Here is a 23,597-nt window from a genome sequence, read left to right as displayed (position 1 = left end):
GTGAAGCCATTGCATCTCGAAAAGTAGAAGGATCATCCTCGATAAGATAAGTGATATAATTTTTTCTCAAATCCTTGGTAATCCGTGGTCTCTTGCTCCTTCTTTGTTCAACCACTTTCTCATACTCAATTGGTCTAGGGTGGGAACAAGATGGCACAACCCTCACATATATCATCCTTTTCACATGTTCGAGAATGAAACTAGAAGTTGAAGGTATATCTAAAGAAAAAAGATTATGAGGTACACCAATTTTCATAGGCAATACATCCTTAAAGAATGTTGCTTGTCGAAGCTCAACAATAGAGTTTACATCTATGCCAAATATCTCAGACTTAATTAGTAAGAACTTGTAGGCATAACTGTTCTCTATATAATCCAAAAAGACAACATCTACGGTTTTAGGACCAGCTTCTTTTTGTGTGCTCTGAGACAAGTACCTTTGCAAGGCACCCTCACACTTTAAGGTATTTCAAGCTAAATTTTCTATTTCTTCAGAGTTCAAAAGGGCTACCATCTTTATGTTTTTGAGGAACTCTATTCTGAATATGACAAGTTGCATTCAGAGCAACCCCCACATATAGGTAGGTAATCTAAAACTCCCAAGTAGAGCATTTATCATGTTAGTTAGGGTTTTATTCTTCATTTCTGCTATCCCATTAGATTGATGAAAATATGGAGCGGTAAACTCATGAACTATTCTAACAGATTTGTAATATTTATCAAGTTTGTTAGAGGTATATTCTTCCCCTCTATCAGACCTCAATCTTTTAAGTTTTCTACCAGTTTGTGTTTTTGTTTCATTCTTAAAAATAAGAAATTTATCAAAAGTTTTATCTTTTGATTTTAGCAGATATACATTACAGTATTTAATGTCATCATCTACAAAAGTGATAAAATACTTTTATGATTTCTAGTTAACACTCCATTAAACTCGCAAATATCTATATGCACCAAATCCAATATTTCAGAATCTCTAACAATCGTATGTAATGGTTTCCTACATTGTTTTGCTTGCACACAAATTTCACATTTTTTAGTTTTGTCTATGAAGTGATCAGGAATCATCTTCAAGTTCAATATGCGTTTTACAAAATTAAAATTCACATAACCCAATCTATTATGCCACAACTCAAATGATTTTATATTATAAGCAATATTAGACAATGAATAAAAAAAATATTATTCTCTAATTTATTACTGCAAACATGTTCAACTCGAAGTTTAAACAAACCATCATTTAAATACCCTTTGCCAATAAAGGTTTCAGAATGTAAAATAACAACTTTATTACATTTAAAGTTAAATTCATAACCCTCTCTAACTAGACATGAACCACTTAAAATATTTCTTCTAACTACAAGCACATGGTGCACTCTGTCTAGAGATAGAACTCATTCTGAAGGAAACTTCAGATCCACACGTCCAATCTCTAACACTTTTGCAACCATTGAATTGCCCATAGTCATGAATCTGTCTGCAACAACCTGGTATGAGACAAAGACAAAGTTATTAGCACAAACGTGCACATTAGCTCCAGTGTCAACCAGCCACTCAGTTGGCTCATAAACATAATAGATTTGCAGGTTAACAAAAACATACCTAGTACTGGTCCCAACGACCTCAATCACCATATTGACTTGAGGCGTGCCATCTGTGGTTCCATGAGCTTTGGCCTTCTTGGAAGCACATTCTTTAGCCCAGTGCCCAACCTGTCTACAGTTTCAGTACGGTTTGTTCTTGGCCTTATTCTGGATTTTGGCCTTAGGTTTAATTTGGTTTTTCATTGTAGGTTTCGGTTTTTGTCCCTTGACTTTAAAAGATTTGGTCATCATATTGACTTTAGGCTGTTTAGTTGGCACAACAACTTGTTTCTGACTCCTATGCTCTTCTTCAATGGCTATGGCTACCATAAGATCATTCAGGGAGATCTTTTCTCTATGGTGCTTGAGAGATATACCAAAGCCTACCCAAGACTTAAAATTTTTTTCCACGATGGTCATAACTTGAAACTTCTTAGGAAGTTTCATATCAGCCTCAGCCAAACTGTGGAGCAACAACAAAAACTCATGTGCCTGTTTAGTGACCGGCTTGCCCTCTACCATATAATATTTCAGAAACTTGGCAACCGAGTACTTCTTAAGACCTTGGTCTTTGGTATTGTACTTTTTGTCAAGGTGATCCCATAAAGCTTTAACAGTGGTAGATGAAGAATAGTATACATCGAACAAAGTGTTGGACAGAGCCAACTGAATGCAACCACGACATATACCATCCTTCTCTTTCCACTCTACAACCACATTAACCGTACCAGGATCAGAGTCAGTCTCAGAAATCAAAGGGCATTCGAGTTCTAGAACAGATAACTGACCTATAGTCGTGAACCAGAATTTCATGCATTGTTGCCAGCGCTTGAAATTCTGACCAGCAAATTTTTCAGGCATACCAGACATGTCTACTTTCGGTATAAAATTTGATGCAATCGACATGCTTAGAATATTCTCTAAGACTATTAGATCGAATTTCAGATCAAATCGTTTCACAATCAACATCGTGATAGAAGAAAGAATAGATATCAACATGAAAATCATGATTGACAGTCGATCAAAATATAAACAGGGAGCAAACATGTCAATTTCCTCATTATACCAAAATCTAGACAAATGCAAATGACCAAACAGATGCATAGAACATAATAAAAACAACAGTAACATGTTAATATTATGTAACAGGCTAAGGCGTATAAAAGTACTCCCCTTAGAGAAGATTCACCCCCCTATACAGTGTAAATAGGGTTCAACGTCCTTCCCCTATGATACAATATCCTCGACAATCCGGATTGGTGCAGTCCGACAGTAGATTGTCCTTTGAAGACAACCTCTCAAAACCGTTATTGCAGAAAACCCCTTTCTCGAAAATGTAGGAGAGAGAGAGAGAAAACGAGGTCATAGGAGTCAAGCGACTTCGTGTATCTGTAACCCCAGCCCTAACCACATTTTATAACCCATGAACGATTATAAAACGTGGAAGAGACCTGTTACAGAATACGAGGGGTCATGACCCGATAACGGATCTATCAGTTATCCATTTCTCTTAACACATTATTTAATCCAAATAAAAACAGCAATCCAAGACAAAAAGATCATTGGACTTAGAATGGATATGGCCCTAAAGGGCCAATTATCCGAACCCGAGCCAGACCCGGCTTGGTACGACACAGCACGACGGGCAGACTCACGTGTGTGTGTGGTAGCCAACCCACTCTCTTGTTCTTTGTAACAAGTGTAAGAATGTCCTTGTAGGTTATAAAACCCACAACTATTTTGAAATCCTTCAATATGGGACTATTCCACCTCATCAAAGTCCAAACACACTCCATAAAGGAGTGGTCCCCATTGTTTTTCTTTATTTGAATTTCCTCTTCTCCTCTTCCTACATCCAACATCCCCCCACAAATTCAAAGAATGAAAACATGATGAAACAAAGATGCAAGATGGAGTAATCTGCAGTAGGACATATCATGCTTTCAGTAATGGTACCTTCCGTTTTGAACCACTACCTTAGTTGACTAACTTTACCCCCACAGGAACGAAGTGAACTAAAGTCTTGAACTTGAACTTTTGATGTAGGAATGTGTATTAGCAACAACACGATAATGGTTCTAGTTGTAATCTTTAGGGGCAACACATTAATGACCATGCACCCGAATCCTGTTTCATGAGTGACTTCAGGAATAACCCAATTTCTTAAACTGCGGTCACACAATCACACTCACATAGGTGGGTTTTTTCAGAGATGCACTGCTAACATTTCGCTTAGGAGGCTTTGAACCCATTCAGAATTTTAACTCTTCCTTAACTTACAGCTACAACACATTTCCAGAGTAATCATGGAAAAAAACACAGATACATAATATCACATTAAGTAGGTGCTATCGAGTTCACCCTGCAACTTGTTATTACCACATTGAAAAGTGGGTTCTCCACTCAGATAGTTTGTGTTGCCACTATAGATGAACTACTGATAGGTTTCAGTCTCATCCTCTCTCTGAATTTTAGGACTAATGACTTATCTAGTTCTTTCATTAATGAATCAACTGTGTTCTCTTTGAATCCAACATAGTCCACAGTAACCACTAACTGAGACAACAATTCCCTTACAAATTTTATTTTGACTTGGATGTGTCTTCTCTGCTTTTGATTATATTTTATGCTTTTGATTTTTGCAATTGTGACCATATTGTCACAATGCACAGATATAGCAAAAATTGGTTTGCTCATTAAAGAAAGTTTCTCAAGAAGTCCCTTTAACCACTCAGCTTCAATTCCCGTGATATCTAAAGCACAATGCTCAATCTCAAAAGTAGACCGTGACAAGATGGTCTGCTTTACTAATCTCTAGGCGACTGCGCCATCACCCAAGGTAAATACATATCCTGTTACGCCATATAACTCTCAGAGTTCATGGCTATCCAGCTCGCATCATTATATCCCTCAAGTACGATAAGAAATCTCTTGTAATGCAAACTCAAGGAAATAGTTTCTTTCAGGTATCTAAGTATCCTGTCTAATGCCTTTCAATGAGTGCGATTTAGACAACTTGTGTATCTACTTAATTTTGTCATGGATAACAAAATACCCGGTCTTGTGCAATTTGCAAGATTCATCAAATAAAAACAACAGTAATCCAGGATAAAAAGATCATTGGTCTTAGAATGGATATGGCCTTAAAGGGCCAATTACCCGAACCTAAACCCAGCTCGACACGGTGGGCAGGCGCGCACGTGCGCGTGTATGTGGTAGCCATCCCACTCCCTTGTTCTTTGAAACAAGTATAAGAATTTTCTTGTAGGTTATAAAGCCTACAACTATTTTGAAATCCTTCAATATGAGACTATTCCACATCATAAAAGTTCAAACACACTCCATAAAGAAGTGGTCCCCTATTGTTTTTCTTTATTTGAATTCCCTCTTCTCCTTTTCCTACATCCAACATTATATGGGTCCATGGACTATCCAAGGTTTGCTCCCGTTAAGTAACTATCAAACCTAGGAGGTTCCTTATCATCAAAATGAAAAAATAAGGTTCCATAAAAGAGAGAAACTTAAGCAATCGTCCACAATTTTAGTCTCACATGGCACCCCTTGGTATATCCTCCTACAAAGAAACCTAAAACAAGAAAGAGAAAGGAAACAAAAAGGAAGGACACGAGAGAGCAAACAGACGAGACATAAATAAGGAGAGAAGGAAGACAGCTCAAACAAGGAGACACATTACGTTTCCTTGGTGTTTGGTAGGGATGTCAACGGGTCAGATGTAAATCGAATCCAAATCCCATTAGAAATCTGATTGGGATTCTATATTTTTTTATTAAAATTTGAATCTGATTAAAACCCAAATCCGACTAAGATCCAAATCCAGTTAAGTGTAAATATCTGGTTTTGGACTAATCGGATTCGGATTCAGTTCTATCTTTTTTTCGTCTGACTCCGAGTTCGAATCCAATTAGGTCAGATTTGCTAATGCCTAGATCTAACCCAAATCCGACCCCGTTGACATCCCTAGTGTTTTGGGGGCGGGGACCTTTGCACCCGGGCTGTGTTGCTGCTGCATGTCCTTTCCTTCTTAATTGGTCCTTCCAAGTTCCAAGTTCCAACTTCCAACCCAAGTAGGGATCTAATTGGGTTGGATTTGGTTCAGATCTAGTCATTACCATATTCAATCTAATCAGATGCAAAGCTGTGTACTGAATCCTAATCCAATTATTAATCGGGTGGTACCTACTTTACCAAATCCGATTAGTTAGATTTTTTATTCGATTGGATATCTTAACTAATTCCGGCTTGTTGACATCCCTAAAGTACCCAAGACAACCCCATTATTCCCTTTCTGTCTTAACCAAACATTCATCACCATTAAAAACAAGACTGTCAACTGTCGATCCGGCTCCGAAGTTAGACTGATCTGACCCGGTTAACTGGACTCATTGTGTCCCTAAATGTTAAATGTTTAGGTAAATTGTGGTTTTCAAACCCATAAAATGCAAACTGAATAGAGTTCCAAATGAGGCGACTTGTGAATGTCACCAAGTTGACAGGGCATCACAAGTTCGAAACTCACAGGTGGCATCCCTTGCTGCAAACGTGTACTCCCGGACAGGGACAATAGTAAATTTACCTTACTATAAATTCATCATCTGTGCCATTTGCTGATCTCGTGATTCCGAACCAACAAATTGATTGGACAACTCGTACAGTAATACGAACCCTGTCGTGTAACTTCATTCACAAATAAATGAAATTCTCTTTCATGGAAAACTATGGGATAGAAAGAAGAATTGGATTTTGAAATCATTCCAACTTGGATAATTGCTTTTCCTTTTCAATTGGATCCGTTAACGAACCTCAAGGATTTTACCAACTCGATCCCATTATCAGTGATGAGGTTTTTTTTACTTAGACTAAAAAAAAAGATTAATGATTTATTGAGAAAAAGAAAAAATTCTTCACAGCTGCTTCTGCCATGTTGAATTGGAATTAATTTAAAGTCCTTTCCGAGCATGGCCTCATCATTTCTAGGGTTTCAAAGGGGTCGGATCTAGGCTGAATTGATACTGGTTCCAACTTTTTATGAGTGGACCCTTATTGGATCAGTATCCGACTCAGGGTACATGGTAGAGTGACCCAATCGACACTGGTTCCACAGAAAACTTGTGAACTGTATTGGTTTTTCCTATATAATATATAAAACTGGTTGGGTCAGACTTAGTTCTGATCTGGATCTGACCCCATTTGTTTTTCCTATTCCAACTTGGATCCGGTGATTCTGGCATTGATTGTTCCGAACTGGACCTCTTTATAAGACTGACCTCATTTTAGTAGACCAGGTCGGCCAAATAAGGATCCGGTCCGTTTACGTCCATAATCTCTACTAATTACCAAAAGAGACTCTTAATTTTGTACACCTGGCAGCTTAAAATGACTGAGCTTTGACGTTTGGGTTCTAACCGGGCCAGACATGACTACCATAGACACAGACCTACTTTTAGGGTTCCTACAGTAGTGCTGTCAAACAGGTCTTACCCTGATCCAACTTTTAGGTGTCGATACCAGGTCCAGGTTTGATCCAAACGTCTCTTCAACAAGAGTAGATCTGGGCCCGGTTCCGATAGCAAGAACCAAACCTAGTAAGGTTTATGCTTTAAAAAATATTTTAGATTTTAAATCAGATATCAAATCCTATTCAGGCCAAACCAAGGTCAAGCCCACAAACTAACTATTGAGACCCTATTAACTAATCTGACCCACCTTAGTAACTAATTAATCATAGACCCTCTATCAGGTAGGAGTCACGTGTGGTTGGGACCCAGCCAGTGGACAGGCCTAGTTCTTGGTCTAACATTTAGACCAGACTGCACCATGTTTGAGCCCAATAAGGGCTGTCAACAGGTTGGGTTTGTGTAGCATAACCAACCCGATCCAAACCTGAATATCCGTGTACGTGGACCTGAATACTATTCAGGTTGACTAAATTAACCTGTGGGTTGTGTTTGGGATTTAATCTTGCCTGGATCTGATCTGATCTGATCCGGTGCATTTTAAATATAATTTAAATCATATGGGCCGGGTTTGGAATCCAGTTTCTCCACCTCACATAATCTGGGTCGGGTACCCGAACCTGATTGGTTGCTTAGTGCGAGCTCGAGCTAGTTGCCAATTATCAACAGCCAGCAATCTGACCTGAGCTTAAGTTAATCACCAGTGCCAAATTATGCAACTATTACAGGATACCAACATAAAACCAGAACACCTATGCTGCTTGCAAGTTTCAACCAATGTTGTCAGAATAGAACCGAATTGACAGATTTGAATTGAATCGGTCATTCATTGATTTTCTTGAAAATCGGCTAAATTGGTTTTCTTTTTATTTTTTATGATACTTATAATATTTATTGGCTATTTGACTGTTCAGACATTACATGCATATTGTGGAATTTGATTGGACCCTGTAAGTCATCATGTACTTTACCTCTGTACTTTCATCATTTTTAATTTTTTTTAATTATTAGTATTTTTTCATAAAATGGAAAATTTAAAAAGGGCAATTCAAAACAATAATTGTGAATCGGCTGATTCTCTGAATCATTCTGGAAAACGTTTTGTTTAGGAAACTGATTTTGACAACATTGCTTGCAACAGCATGAGAGGTATCCTAGCACAAAGGATGTGAATGGCAAAGGAACAAAGGATGAAATAGCAAAGCAATGTGACCAGAAGCACACATTCCGAATGTATAGAAGTTTTTCAAACTCTGCCAAAGTATAATGTTTCATTTTATTGAAGCCTTTGAAGCAATGAGAGAATTCAAATGTAACAAAAGAAGAGCCGTTTCCATAGTGCAATGAGATGATCATCAAGGCATGATACAAAAATCAAGAGGGTTGCAACAACCAGGTATCTCTCATATGACTGAGCTTCTGCCTTATTCATCCCGCAAGCAATATATGCAGCTTACCAGAACAGATTCTGCAAGTATGAACCATGGAACACAACATTGATACAATTTCTCAAAAGACAAAAAAACAAGAAGTTACTAGCAGGAGGCAGTACACATTATGAAGAGAAATACCCGAGACACTCAGATGGGGACCAAATTTTCAACAAAGAGAATGCTACACTATTAGTTTGAAGAGAGGAATATGTGCGGATTTGACTAGATAAGCAGCACAACAACAAAAGGAACAAGTGAACAACGAAAACAAAAGTAGAATTTTGTCACTGTTTTTTTTTTCAAGCTTTAACCAAATGAAGAAAGCTTAAGGTGTCAGTTAACCATGACAGCAATTTATGATCTTGAACATGGAGAGGATTCAATAAATTGCGCAACAAAAAAGAACAGAAAATATTTTCTTATATGTAATATTGTACATAAAAAAACAAATGGTTTCTCATAGAACAAACAAAAAGATGTTCCCTTTTTTACTTTTGAAAGCAAGAAAACTTTTAGAATATGAAAGTACTTAATCTGAAAAAGACTAGTAGTCCAACCAATTGGAGATTACAGTTATTTTAACAATCCAATTTGCTCCATTAACACGTGAAAAACTGACAAGAGGCTGCTAAATATATGTATGTCTGAGAACCAAGAGGCTGCTAAATATATGTATGTCTGAGAACCCAGGTCATTTGGCAACCTAACTTGCTCCCACAATAAATGGAAAACTGACAAGAAGCTACTAAATGGAACATACATGTATCTCTGAGAATTCCAATTTAGCATAAGTTGAAAATTAATGAGCATATTTCCTCTTGCAAATTCTAGCAATGTACTATCAGTTCTGGAATGTGTAGCACATACATACCTTTGATTTCTTCTTCTTCTTCTCAACATATGCAAGCAACTCCTCCTGTTTTGCAAGAGCTTCTTGAAGAGCCTGAAACCAAGCATCAAATTCAGAAAGGAATAAGGCATCAACAAAGATAGACGTTAAAGAACATACAAAAGTGAGCAAGTCAAAAAGTATGTGAGGCGATATACACCGAATATGCATGCACAAAAATGAGTACTACCCTATGTTACAAAGGTGTGGATGCAGACGAAGGTCGGGTGTGAAGGGTGAGACAGCAATTTCAAAAAAATTGAGTGCGGGGTGCAAAATATATATATATATATATATATATATATATATATATATATATATATATATATATATATATATATATATATATAGTCTGTGTGTGTTTGCTGTGTGTACATATGCACATATTTATGTATATAATATAGATGAAACTGGACTTGATTAGGGTTAACTGAGTCCAGTTTAGAGCAGAAATGGACCCTGGTGTGGTTGACTGCAGCTGCGACATTGCAGAAGCCATGTCCAGGGGTCGCACCAGCACCGACTCGGTGCAATGAGGGCTTACCCTTTTAGAAGTGTCCATGTTACATAGGTACTACCCAAGGCACAAAAAGTCTCTTGTTCTAACTAGCTTTTCATTATCACTGATGAGCAAGAACTCGTATGCTAACCTTCTTGGTTTCCATGAGTTCAGCTTCCAGGGCATCAACTCGTTTCACAGCTGTGTTTAGTAATTCCTCTTTCTCAGATGGCATTGCTGCAGGCTTCATGTTAAGACTGCTAACCTGATCTTCCAACTCGCTCAAGCGTCTTGTAACAGATGCATACTCAGCACCAGGAAAAGCGCAAGGTACTTTCTGATCTTTCTTCATTGAGTCGACACCAAAAGCAGGATTAGCATAATCAAGTGCTGCCTCTGTGATCATCTTTGGCATTGCATTAGTAAAACGAACAACAGCAGCAACACCCATAGCAAAGGTCACGACTCCAGTAAAGATTTGTTTGCTGAATCCTTCAGGAGCCACAGGAGCATCCACCGGATAGAAATCACCTTTTACTAAATAAAAAATTTAACGAAATCTGTAAGCAAAAGGCAAGAGGATGCATGCTGCATGAAACAGTTCACTGCTTTCAGTAAAATGACATCCATCCCCATATGGTTAAAGAAAAACAAGTCAAAGACAACAATGCAAGAAGACCTGATGCCATGTTGTCAATACTAGTAATTGTGTTAATCCAGTACACCCTTGACTTCATGTGCTCCAATTTGGCAAATTGTAAAACAGCTATTTTCAGTGGCAAGGGAGCTATAATATGGAAGTTACTCTGAGGCCAGGTTAGGTTCAGAGTGATGATCTAATTAAAAGTTTAGTTTGGAAAAATGAAAGAAAAGGAGGAAATGTATCAAACTAGAACACCAAATATAATGCAGGTAGAAGACAAACAAAATCATATTTCTCCAAGTCAAAACTTGAAAGCAAGAACATTTTTTTTAGCCGTCAAGTTCTTCCAGCATGTTAAATTAAAAAATGCTCTACACTCTCGAAACTCAATCTAACACCAAACATAGAATCTTGGAGAATCAAAACAGCATCAGCTAAACATTCAGTCTACTTTACACCTATGCAATGAAGTTTGACCTCTACAAATTTATAAATGCACCAAGGACAAAAACGTTGATGCAGTCCAGAAAGTAATTGCAGCCAGAGTTAAATGTGGCTGACCTATGGGATTAAGTGAATGAGATTCCAACCACCCAAACCCACTTCAGCATTCCCTGCTTGTATACAGCTTGATAATCAACAGAGATACGTTTCCTTACCCTTAGAGAGCACACATTTCTCATATTTTTGTGCTTCTTTCTTCCAGTTGCCATCTACAGTCTTATCAACCATCGGGAAATAATCAGCATATTCACTATCTTTTTGGACATTCCCTTTCTCTAGTTGAGCCTATAGAATGTCAAACAATAGGAACAGATAAACAAAAAGTTTAGATATTAAACAAAGAGAAGGAAAAAGAAAAAAGAGGAAAATCACAAACAGTATCAAGCTCATGGCTGGAAGAAAACTAACAAAATAGATGGTTCCTAAAATGAAAGCAGTATTGTATATTTCAAAATGATGAGAACACAGTTTCCAAAGGCTAGAATGCTTTCCTAAATTAAACTTATTGTTACAATAGTCGCATGCACCTAATGTTTTGTTGGCATTTACGTACTTTCATAGCAAAATGCTGAAACACCTTAAAAGATAACGTAACTCAAGGAACGTGAAGTTTGAGGATATGCACATTCTGTTTGTTGGTATTTATATACTTTCACGGCAAAATGATGAAACAACACCTTCAAAGATAACATAACTCAAGGAACATGAAGTATAATCCTTTATGTTCCTTATTTTCAAAAGGGTGGGACAGAGAATTAATATGGTTTTTACTAATCCATTTTTTTTTAAATTTCAGAAGTGAATTTTCAAGATCATTTCCTGGTTGTCCACAACCAGTCTAATCAGTTTGACAAAGGCCACAATCCAGGCAGGGTATAAATTGCTTCACAACCTGTATGAAATGCTATATGAGCTTCAAAAGAGCGGCAATAAAAATAACCAACGAAAACAATCTGTTTATGGCCAAAGCGACAAATATGGCTAATCTCAAACTAAAGAAAAGTTAAAATAGATAGGAATCACATTTGCTTACTTTTTCGTGGACAGGAGATAGATGAGGATGCTCAAAATCCCTTGGACCTGGAGACTGCATACTTTCAGCTTTGTGTAGAGGCTCCTCGCTAAAGGTATCAAAACCCTTCTTAGAATGATAAGGGAGCAAGTAAATGATGAGTAGTATAACTATATAAACAGTACTTGTGCTGAAAAATTGACAACATAGGAAAATTTAGATACTACAAGGGAGATACTGAAAATATTCATAGACAATATCCACCTTGGGGCACACTATATCAGTTTGAGAAATAATCTTTTCCTCACTGTCTGAAACAGAAACGATTTTCTTGGAGCACTTGCCCTCTCCATGAATCACCTGTTAAATAATAAAAGCAGTCAATGAGAATTCCTTGAAATATCAGTTAAAAAAAATGCTAGTAATTAGAATGCTCTCAAATATGGATAAAGAAGCAATCAAAACCTTCAATAGTTCAGGATCATTCCATGGGCCTTTGTCTGAATTTAGGCAACCTCCTTGATCTGCACACGTACAGGTCCCTCCCAGAAACTCGGGCAATTCACTAGTATAAGACCAATGCAGTAACGTGGTGAATGGAAGAATAGAAGATCAGCCATTGGAATGATTTCTAAGAATAATAATGTAACATTCAAAAGGGTGCATGAACAGGTCTCCATGTCATTTGACAAAGAAAGAATAAACACTACATGCAGACATGGAACACATCCACAGAAACACACATGCACATAGCAGACACACACAGAATAAAAGGAGCATGAAGAAAATCTCCTTTGAAGATTAAAACTAAATGTTGTGGATAGTATCTATTTATTCAAGTAGGTAACAGCAAGATGAAACATAGTACTCAAATGAAAATCTCTTCATTCAAAACTTATTCAGATTAAGCATCAAATCTTAGTATGTAAATGCAAGTGCTGAAAATAACTGAGATTCTAGCATATTATTCAGAGCCACAACCAAGAAAAGAATCTGAAATCCTTATAGAAGCAAAATTAAAACCGTACCTGGCATCAATTATTTCAAGCAACTTGCTCTCATACTTGTTTCCAAGAACCTGACAAGAAGGAATACATCAATAGCAATGAATGTATTAAAAACTATAACATAATTATGCTGCAAAGCAATTATATAAAATATATTTCAACGTACGTGGATCTTAGCAGTTGTTTTGGGATCAAGAAAAGATTTTATGGTGTTCCAGAGCATTCTGAATCCAGAACCTGCATTAATGATGAACATGCGATGCAAGGTCTGCAGCAGCATGGAAAAAGTGATTGAAATCAAAGTTCCCTTAGTCCATGCCGAAAGACAAACTAAGTCCTATATCTACAAGCAAGTAATAAAAAGCAATACCTCAGGGTAGTTATCACCATCAATTTTCTGGAGCCTCGTAATTAGATCCCTTGCTGTCTTGTTAAAATTTTTAAGGCCCTGAGCAACACGTCACAGTTTACAGATAGAAATAAGCAGAATAGGTGAACATTTCAAAGAATTTAAAGGAAACTGAGAGCCACATACGACACCCTGCACGTCCAGGATTGTTGTGCTTGAATCAATGTGCTTTTTTGCTGCAATAGAGCAAGCTGGGAACTTGATGGCAAAGATCTTCTCAAATTCCTGCACATGGTATTTCACGTACCGCTCCATGGTTGTAACTTGCATCAGTTTATTAGGATCAACTTTTCCCAATTGCTCTATGTAAACAGGCCTCCCTTCTTTATCAACCCCATGATGACCTTGGGGGTAGTACTTCCGAACCTCTTCAATTTCTTTGAAATCAAAATCCTATCAAAGAAGGGACAATCAAAAGCTATAAGAATAATATGACAATCAAAGAAAATGCTCCTAAGAGTCTAGTCAAGCAGCATATAGAAATAAGCTTATGCAAGAAATCAACAAATGTATAACCCCAGATTAAAATTTTCTTTTGAATACGAGGCTCTAAACACTGTGATTGGCATGAAAGAGACTGCAGCCAAGATACACCACAATCTCACATTTATGCAAATGTGGCTGCTTGCATTTCACATGGAGTGCTGCAAGTTGATAAGGGTTTCAATTTTAATGGTTTCATGGCGGACATGCTTGCAAATGCTGCAGTTTAAATAAAATAAGGTAATGTTTTGACTTTCTTCTAGAATTTCAGTTCCAGTATCAAACATTGTAAAGGATATTAATATGCATTGTGCATGTATTTTCCTTATACATATTGTGCCACTATGCATGTGCTCTTATGTGCAGTGAAACAAATATACAAAATTAATAGCCTGCAAAAGTGATGCTTTTTTCAATAAGAGGAGCTGGGGGAGAGGACCTCTTGCAAAAGTGATGCTTTATACTAAGACATTCTAAAGGATCTTAATATGCATTGTGCTTGTCTCGGTGACTCCACAGAGTCAACCCAGATTAGTCATTTACTGGTTCAGCCTAGTGAATATCCCAGATTTAATACACGACTTGGCTCAATCATACACATATTTTTCATACACACAGACAAACACATATTATGTACATACATACATGTATAACCAAATAAATAAATATGTATATGTACACATATTAGATATTCCATATATAACCATGTGTTATAAATGATATATAATATACATACATACATGTATAACCAAATAAATAAATATGTATATGTACACATATTATATATTCCACATATAACCATGTGTTATAAATGATATATAATATACATACATATAAAATAAAGTCACTATATGTATAGGATAAATTTTTGGTGCTAATGAAGGTATGAAACTATTGATTAGAAATAACTTTCTTTAATATTTTTTAGATTTTTTTCCGTAGATCAGATCGTATAGTTGTAATCTACAAGGTTTGTTTAGTATAAAATAAGTTTTTGAATCATGTGATTGTGACATCTAAGCAGGTTCTCTAAGGGCTTCAAAAATTTTACCACTCAAAAACATCATAATTTTTAGATCAACAAACATGATCCAGGGTTTCATCTTAGCATGCTGAACACATCTATATGGTTAGATTGAGTCAATACAACTTGAACTTATGATTTCCAGCTCAATAGTTCTGCACTTTCATTAGTACCATATATATATATACCCTCGTGGGTCAGGAACCCCCGAGTAAAAGACTAATTATTTATAATTTTTAAATATTTTTTACACATCTGACCGTCCAGATGTGATCTACATATTTGGGTTAGTAGAAATCAGAGCTCGGATAATGTTATTCCAACATGTATATAAAATTCTGTAGGGCTTGAAAAATCAATGGCCTACAGTATATCAAAATTTTAACACGTAAAATCATTTTTTACATCCAAAAATACGTTCCAAGAGTCAATTCCTACTATTTTGACCATGTGAGCGCATCATGGGATTAGATTTGGTTAAAACAACCTCCCACTATGAGTTCCAACTAAGGGGTTCCTTACCCACGAGGGTATCAAATACTTTCCCATATATATATATATATATATATATATATATATATATAAAAGCATCTACATCATCTAGTAGAAGCTATAATTTTATAAATTTTCAAAATTCTTGGTTTTTTTTTGTTAATCAGACATTACATGTATGATCTATATGCATTTTTTAGCTGAAAACAAGCTTTTGATCATGCGACTGTGACATAAACGCAGATTTTTTGAGATCTTCAAAATGAACAGCATATAATGTTCCAAATTTTCACTGCATAGAAAACCTATTTTTATGTCCAAAAAGCATGATCCAGGTGATCCTGGGCATGATTCCGATCAAATAAACAATGCTGATTACATCTATGAGGTCTGATTAAGAAGATGCAACTTACACGTGTGGTTTCTACTAGGTGGGGGTAGGTGTCCCTTCATTTACTACACTCTCAAATCTGATATTTAATGTTTATTATTATCATGTGGCCAGCCTTCAGTTTTGTTTATTTCTTGCAGATAATTATTCCTGTGACTACATCATTGTTATTGCTTATTGATTTTGATTACCTTTAATCTTAATATCATGACCTTGTGTTATTTGTTCCATGTTACAGATTTGTCATTCTGTATTGCTTCCTCACATAGTTTTTTTTTCTGTGCTTATTTCTTTTTTCTTGGCATCCAAAATTTATTATTGATTTTCAAATACTCGAAAGACCTAACTAAAAACCAAAAGGAGAGAGCAAATGGCCTCCAAAAATGAAAATGAGCTCAGAAACAAATGAGTGTCTGAAACACCAAGATATATCAATATACCTTATACACAAATGCATAAATGCTGGCTAAAAGCCATATCCATTAGTTCAAGAAGACAAGACTCACATGACTAAAGAAACAACAATGTGATAAACACATCTCTTTGTTAATGTCTCACTAATGCTACCAAGCATGAGCAACATACAAGAACAAGAAAAGGAAAGAAAAAAACTTTTCAAAATATAAATATTACCTCCATAATAAACACAGAGATATATTAATACATATTATAGTGACTAATAAAACAACTAGGTGATAAACACATCTCTTGGTTAAATATCCCACAAATAATACCAAAGCATGAGCGACATACAAGAGCAAGAAAAGGACAGAAAAAAAAACTCGACTTTCAATTTGCCAATATTACCTCCATAATCGTGTCAGTACCGAACTCCTTCCTCCATTGGAGCATATCAGACCACATTTGTTTTGTCTTCTCAATATCAAATTTCCTTGCCTTCAAAAACCTACATCATGAAAGCAATGCATTTGGATAAATTTGTTAAAGCATAGTAACACCAACCTGTATCAAGAATTCACCTTGAAAGTAATCAAGAAACAAGATGCGTGTGATCTTTATATGTCTATACATTCACAAATACATAGATAAAAACATGTATATATATATATACACACACAGAAAAAATAATAGCTCCTAAACATCCTAAGCACTTCAAACAAGTTATAGATATTTTTTGCTTAATCTAGATGTGCTTATCATTGTTACTCACTCAAAATTGTGCTTTGAATCGAATCAATTTAACCAGACAATTTGATTTTCTTTTCACATCATCAAGTTTTAGTGTGACATTAACCATTGATTTTTTATCGCTCTAAAAACACATTTAAACATTTAAAGTACTTCATCTAAAGCATGTTTTCTGCTATGTATGTAGAATACATCTATAAGTTCTGATTAAGCAAACACCTACATATATGATTTTTAAAGCCATTTTAAGATGTCTTTAGAGATAAGGCCGCATACATACATACATACAAACATTATATATAGCTATACTACTTTTAAAGGAGAAATGGGGGGCATTAGGGAGTCAAAAGTCTGTTGTATTGTAACATTTTAAAAATGATAAAGAGAGTGTCTTAGGTTGAATGCCATTTATTAAATTGTTAACCTTTTTTTTATTTTTGTAGGAGACAACCACATCACACAACATTTTGCAAAATGACATGGTGAGTGGTGTAGTTTTTATGGTAATTTACTAAATTTAATGTGCTTAAGTGTATTTTAGTAGAAAGAGTGAAATTAGGAAAGCTATCATATGGAGAAGTTAGGGAGATTAGGAAACTATTTACGTGGAATCCTATGGGAGAGAGAAATTAGGAAAGTTAATTAAAATGGGGATCTTACCACGACGAGAGAGAGAGAAAGAGAGAGAGAGACCAGGTTACCAACATGGAGACTAGGGGTGTAACCAGAGCGGGTTCAGTTAGGATTCTTAATCAAGTCTAGCAATTAGACCTAAAGTTGACCTAATTTTATTAGGGTTTGGGTATGGTAAATTTGAGGACCCATATGATTTAATGGGTTCAAGTGTAAATTAGTTCGGGTCCAAACGTTTCAGGTCTAAAGTTTACTTGTTTTTTAATCAGGTCTACAGATAGACCCAATCCAAACCCAGTTTGATTCTGGTCCGGTTTCAATTTTGCGTATGAATTCTAAGTCCGAGTATGACTGCAAATTATTGGACACATATGAGTTAAGATGTTTAATTAAAAAACAGGTCAGTTATGAATGGGTCAGGTCTAAATATTACTAAGATTCAGACTTGTAAGAGTTAATCATTTCAGGTGTAAATTATGTCGAAGTGGGTTTGTTTTAATACAAGTTCTATTAGTATTTTTAACCTTTTAGAGTTAGAAAAGTTGTTATCATAAAGGAAACCCATTGGATTAATGATAATTATATTTAAATTTCTCATGATTGACATATATTATGTTCATTTGGGACTGAAAATGGGTCGGATATAAAACTGTTTTGGGTACATAGTGGGTTCGGGTATAAACCTTGGGTCAGATTTGTAGTTTACATGCCCAGAACTGACCCATTTTTTAAACGGTTCCAAGTTGTATACCCAACCCGAACCCATGGATCTATCAAAATCAGGTCAGTTCAGATCTAATAGGTTTGGGATATTGGTTCAGTTCGGGCACACCCAACCCAATTACGCCCTAATGGAGACATTAAATTTGATTACCCTCTCTCTCTTACCTAAAAATATATTAATTATTTTATAAAATTTGTCTAAACATTCATAGCCATTGATTTTTTGATTGCAGGAAAAACCTATATAGAGGTTGGATTCTGGTGATCCAAAAGCACGTTCTGACTAAATAAAACATGTAGATCACATCCATGGTGTTAGATATGAGAAAAACAAAAACAAAAACAAAAACAAAAAAAGGTTTTGTCACTTTTTACAATCAATTGTAAATATAAATATATATAGTTTATCTAATATTAAACTAGTTGAGTTTAACATTATATCCATTCAACTTATTAAAATAACCAAAATGCCTTTAAAAATAAAAGCATTTTAGAAAAATATACAGTTATTTTTTGGGGCAAAAAAAAATAATTTTTAACTTCTTCATATTTAAACTTGTAAAGTATACTTTTTACTTCTTGAAAAAGTTGTTTGACTTTTATAATGCCCATAAGAGTAACGAAGGGGTGACAATTGGGCTAGGTGCCTGGCGGGTTGCTGGGTACTCACCCTGTAACAACTTGGGCTTAAGCTGCAAAATGCAGCCAAAGAACTTGGGCCGTTCGGTTAAGTAGGTTGTCAACGGGTCAGGTCAGGGTCGACTCGAACCTGCCCATATAACTAATAGTCGGTTTGGGTTTTGTCGGGTCAAGAAAATATAATCCTAATTAAACTCGGACCCGCATAATTTTATATATATATATATATATATATATATATATATATATATATATATATATATATATAATACTCGAGTTGTGTCGAGTACTCGGCAAAAATCATGATCAAACCCGGCTGCATATTGCTCGAGTCAGGTTCAGGTCGACCTGGATTTTATTTGGTTGGCACTTTCCATGCCCATACCCGAGAATTCGGGTTTGGGTCAGGTTGGACACTTACCGGATCCATCGACAGTTATGTAATCACACCCGGCAAAAAAGCTGGGTTGGGTCAGGTACTCAGCAAAAATCATGACCCAAACTTGACCCCATATTGCTTGGGTGAGGTGCAGGTGGACCCAAATTTTATTCGGTTGACACTTTCCATGCCCATACCAAAGAATTCAGGTTTGGGTCGAGTTGTATAGGGGAAGATGACTCTGTTTCATAGTCAGTCGAGATTAAATACAAAGAAACAATATAGGGAAAAAGGTAAAAGAAAGCAAACCAAATGTCCTGATCTGAGAAAGTAGAAGCCAGAGATTTGTTTTCTCAGCAAGAAACCAAACATGGGTGGGGATTTGTACCTCAACATCAGATGATAATCATCATGCTTTATGGGTAACAATTCCTCCAGGATAAGCGCTTGGCGGAGCGCATCAACAGCTTGCGACTCCTCCGCATCACGCACATCTTCAATGGAAATAGAATGGACTCTGCTGCTTCTCCTACTCCTTTTCCAAGAACTCCTGAGCTTGGTGGATGCATTGATGGCTTTCTTTGTAAAAGATCCAACCCTTGCCTTCCTCTCATCCTCTAAGTTTTCAATATCTGATCTTCTCTCTCGCCTTTCATCATTGTTGGAGGACGCTTCAAGACCTATGAATAATACAGAAAACATAAAAGAAAAAAAAGATAAAAAGTTACTTGTGCACACATTTTTTTTTACAACCACTTACTTCCATTCCACCCCTTCGTCTCATCACCATCATCACCGTTGTTACCACTACCACCATTACTACTATTAACACCACCACTGCCATCATTACCACCACCATCATCATCATCACCACTACCCACTAATCTTCTTTTCTTTTTCATTATAATTTAAACAGTGGGTAATCCAAACATTCAGTTAATTAAGAGTAAAGGCAATAACCTTCTTTAAAAAAATGTGTTTAAATTTATATGTGTAAACAGTAAATAAAAATAAATCCAAACACTACTGGTTCCTTTTGCTTTTACTTTTGGTTTGCAGGACACTAATCCCAAGCAGCAGATTTAAGAGCAAGACATCAAAACATATTACATACATCTACAACAGTAATACTTTTGGCTTCAACACGTAATATTTTTAATTATTTTTTGGCTGATTCACTTGAGTATCGGTATCCGGCCAACGATACAAGGCTCATACCGATACTGATAACATTGCCTTTAACCGGTGGCTCCATTAGGGTTTGGATATGGGTGATCGGCCCCACCCAAGGTTCACCATACAGGGAGGCGAGAGGGTTCCTCGTCCTCAAAAAAGAAAAACATATTACATGCATATCTGGCTAGTTACCGGGTCTAGTGAGTTTACCAAGAGGTCCGGACATTGTTGCTTCGCTCATGATGACTTCACGTGAGCTCAAGCAAATGGTAGCAGATTCAAAAACTCATCAAGCATCCAAAGGGTTCCTGCATTTCCCCATAAGAACCATATATACCCATGAGTATTCAGCTTGCTTTTTTCCTAAGAAAACTAGTCTCACATTTAAAGGAATACACACCCGCAAATAAACTACTGCTTATAATAATCTAAATTCTTGTTCATGGTAAAATTGTAAATCGAACAGAGAAGGAGATAAGATAAGACACTTGAAAATTAACAAGATTTGAATGATAAGAGCTCCAGAATAAGAAATAAACAACTTGTACCCCGATTATCAGGGGATGACCATATGTTATAAATATTGAGAAAAACTATGATCATTGACAGGTTCAATCTGATAATCACGACAAAGAAAATTCCTGAATAATATTAGAATTTGATAAAAATGAAGGGAACCCCTAACATTTCCGTTGGGTTTAGATTACAGTGGTAATTTCTCCTGAAACAGAAAGAATGTGCCAAGTTAGAACTCTGATATGAAGCAGAAGACTATTCCAAGTTTCCCAAAAGCGACAGAAACAACCGAATGCCGAAAAAGAAAAATGTGATATCATCAAACGTCACACACCTACCTACACACAGAAGAACAAGAAGAAGGCTATAAAACCCACAGCAATACAGAAAGTACCTGGACAGAAGTCTGGAGAAATTGGGCAATGTGGGCAGGAATGGAGAGAGAAAGAGCGAGAGAGATGGATGGAGAGGGAAAGGAAAAGATTGGGTTGGGATTAAGAACTGATGGGGAGCAGGTGTTGATGAACGTCTCCTGAAATTTCGAGGAAGGGTACAAGTAAGGAACCGCTTACCCCATTTGACACCGTCGTCCATTTCAAGAGAGAGAGAGAGATCAGAGGTGGTAGTGCGTCCAGAATTCCTGTGGATTGGCGCACATTTCGGTTGGTCCAAGGCTTCCTCCTCAAAAATATAGCTCCACCACCACCAACTAAAATTGGCTCTCTCTCTCTCTCTCTCTCTCTCTCTCTCTCTCTCTCTCTCTCTCTCTCTCTCTCTCTCTCTCTCTCTCTCCGTTGATGCAAATGCAACTGCCCCTCATGTTTCTCCAACGGCAAGGGGCGTTTTAAGTGTGATATCCCAACATCCAAAAGCCAGTGAACTGGATCCAACGATTCTTTTTGTTTTTGTAGCATGTCTTTGCCTTTTCTTTCTTTTATTTTCCTCCTCTACGCAGCATGTGTTGTGTTGGCATTCCTTGTTCTTTGGGTTTAAACTTTAAATTAAACATTCCCTCTCTCATAAGACTGATCATGGTTAGGCAAATAAAAAACAGCCTGTGATTCCAAGTCAGTTTTATCAATCAACCCTTTCATAAAGGTTGTCTGCCACAGCCTTTTAAATAGTTTTTTTAATTTTAATTTTTTTAGTGTTTATACCAAGTGCCTCCAGCACTTGCTACAGAGGGAGGAGTGGAACACTGCAGAATACCTAAAAGGTGTCTTGTTGGACGTGGGGAACACAGTGTTCCAGGCATCACGCATCGGTCGTTTGTGTTGGGCACATGCAGCAGCATGAACAGCAGCTACCCACGGATACTGCTGTCTGCGCAATCAAACGCTTAGGGGCGTTTGAGAACCTCAGATCTCGTATTCTAGGGTTTAATGTGGCATGGAGGGTGTTGATGTGACGCGGGCCCATGCCAAATATGAGATTCCCGATTGTTTGGTTTGAGATCCTCGCTTTTTGAGAATCTCAAATACACATAGAGGCCTTAATTCAGGGAGGGGTTAAGCCAAGTATCCTTGGTTCACAGTAGGGGTGCAGGATATAGGATTAAGAACAGCCAAAAAATTTGCAAAACCTTCATCCTGGATATGACCTTGTTTGCTAGTGTTCGGGTTCCGAATGAGCGCCACGTATATAAGCACGTGGGGCTTGTATTCCCGTGTATGTCGGCATCACTTAGCATCGAAGTCCGGTGCAGTTGCAAAGACTTAAGTACCCTTTCTTGCTATGCTTGCCATGAAAGACGGTTAGAGAAAATAACAAAATTGTCCTTTATTAAAAAAAAAATGATGGTTCGAGAAAAGAACAAAAATATCTTTAATCCAGAAAGTCGAGGATGATGTTAACTCTTCAAAATCCAAACAGCGAAACGAACCTGAAGCGCTCTCTCTTTCTTTTCCGTTTGAACTTTTCGTCGTCATCTTCTTCTTCTTCCTTCTCCGCGAAACACTGTAAAACCCCCTCTCTTTCTAGAGAAGAAATTAAGGGAGGCAAAGTGTCAGCGATCCAATGGCGATCATCGTCCTCTTCCTGCTAGCAGTGACCAGAATGCTGCCCTTGTCCAGCGGGTAACCGACTGTGGCGGCCCCTCCGTCGCCTTCGAGGGACACCTACAACAGAATCTTCCTCCAGTACACCTACAACAAAGTCTTTTTCAAAGTACAATCCATCTACCCCTACATCGATAATACTTTTGATCAGAGCTATGCCTTCCAGGCCACTCTGACGCTGCTCAACACGGGTGTTCGCACCCTCAAGTCCTGGCGAGCATTCGTATGGTTCTGGCACCGCGAGGTCCTCATCTCGACCTCTAGTGTCGTGCTCTCCGATAGGACCCACCTCCCTGCCAACATCAGGAATGGCACATTCCTCTTCGGCTTCCTCGTCACGGACCTCAAGACTACCATCGGGACGGCTGGCGACTACAACCTGATCATGGAGAAGATCGTGCTCAAGGGGGCAAAGTTCGGCATCGCGATTTACGATTTACACACAGTAGCGATTTACGAAAATCGTGTAGCAAAAAAAAAATGGC

General features: G+C 37.1%; 1 protein-coding gene across 1 annotated transcript; it reads right to left on the bottom strand.

The window, feature by feature from the left end:
• Nucleotides 1-1,391: 1,391 nt before the first annotated feature.
• Nucleotides 1,392-20,806, bottom strand: LOC149815476 (phosphatidylinositol/phosphatidylcholine transfer protein SFH12-like). The gene is made up of 15 exons (XM_089990552.1): nt 20,750-20,806; nt 19,752-20,043; nt 16,648-16,747; nt 13,577-13,843; nt 13,412-13,489; nt 13,208-13,309; nt 13,063-13,112; nt 12,500-12,599; nt 12,273-12,394; nt 12,056-12,224; nt 11,178-11,307; nt 10,027-10,412; nt 9,359-9,430; nt 1,629-1,709; nt 1,392-1,484 (listed from the first exon to the last, which is right to left on the bottom strand). Exons 1-15 carry the CDS (start codon nt 20,778-20,780, stop codon nt 1,392-1,394), a joined length of 2,073 nt encoding a protein of 690 aa, XP_089846678.1. The 5' UTR covers nt 20,781-20,806.
• Between the last annotated feature and the right edge of the window lie 2,791 nt (nt 20,807-23,597).

This window comes from Nuphar pumila, chromosome 15, assembly GCF_984573655.1.
Source record: "Nuphar pumila chromosome 15, dmNupPumi1.hap1.1, whole genome shotgun sequence".
Taxonomy (NCBI): Eukaryota; Viridiplantae; Streptophyta; class Magnoliopsida; order Nymphaeales; family Nymphaeaceae; genus Nuphar; species Nuphar pumila.
Note: the sequence above shows the minus strand (reverse complement) of the source record. Positions and strands in the feature narration are given on the sequence as shown.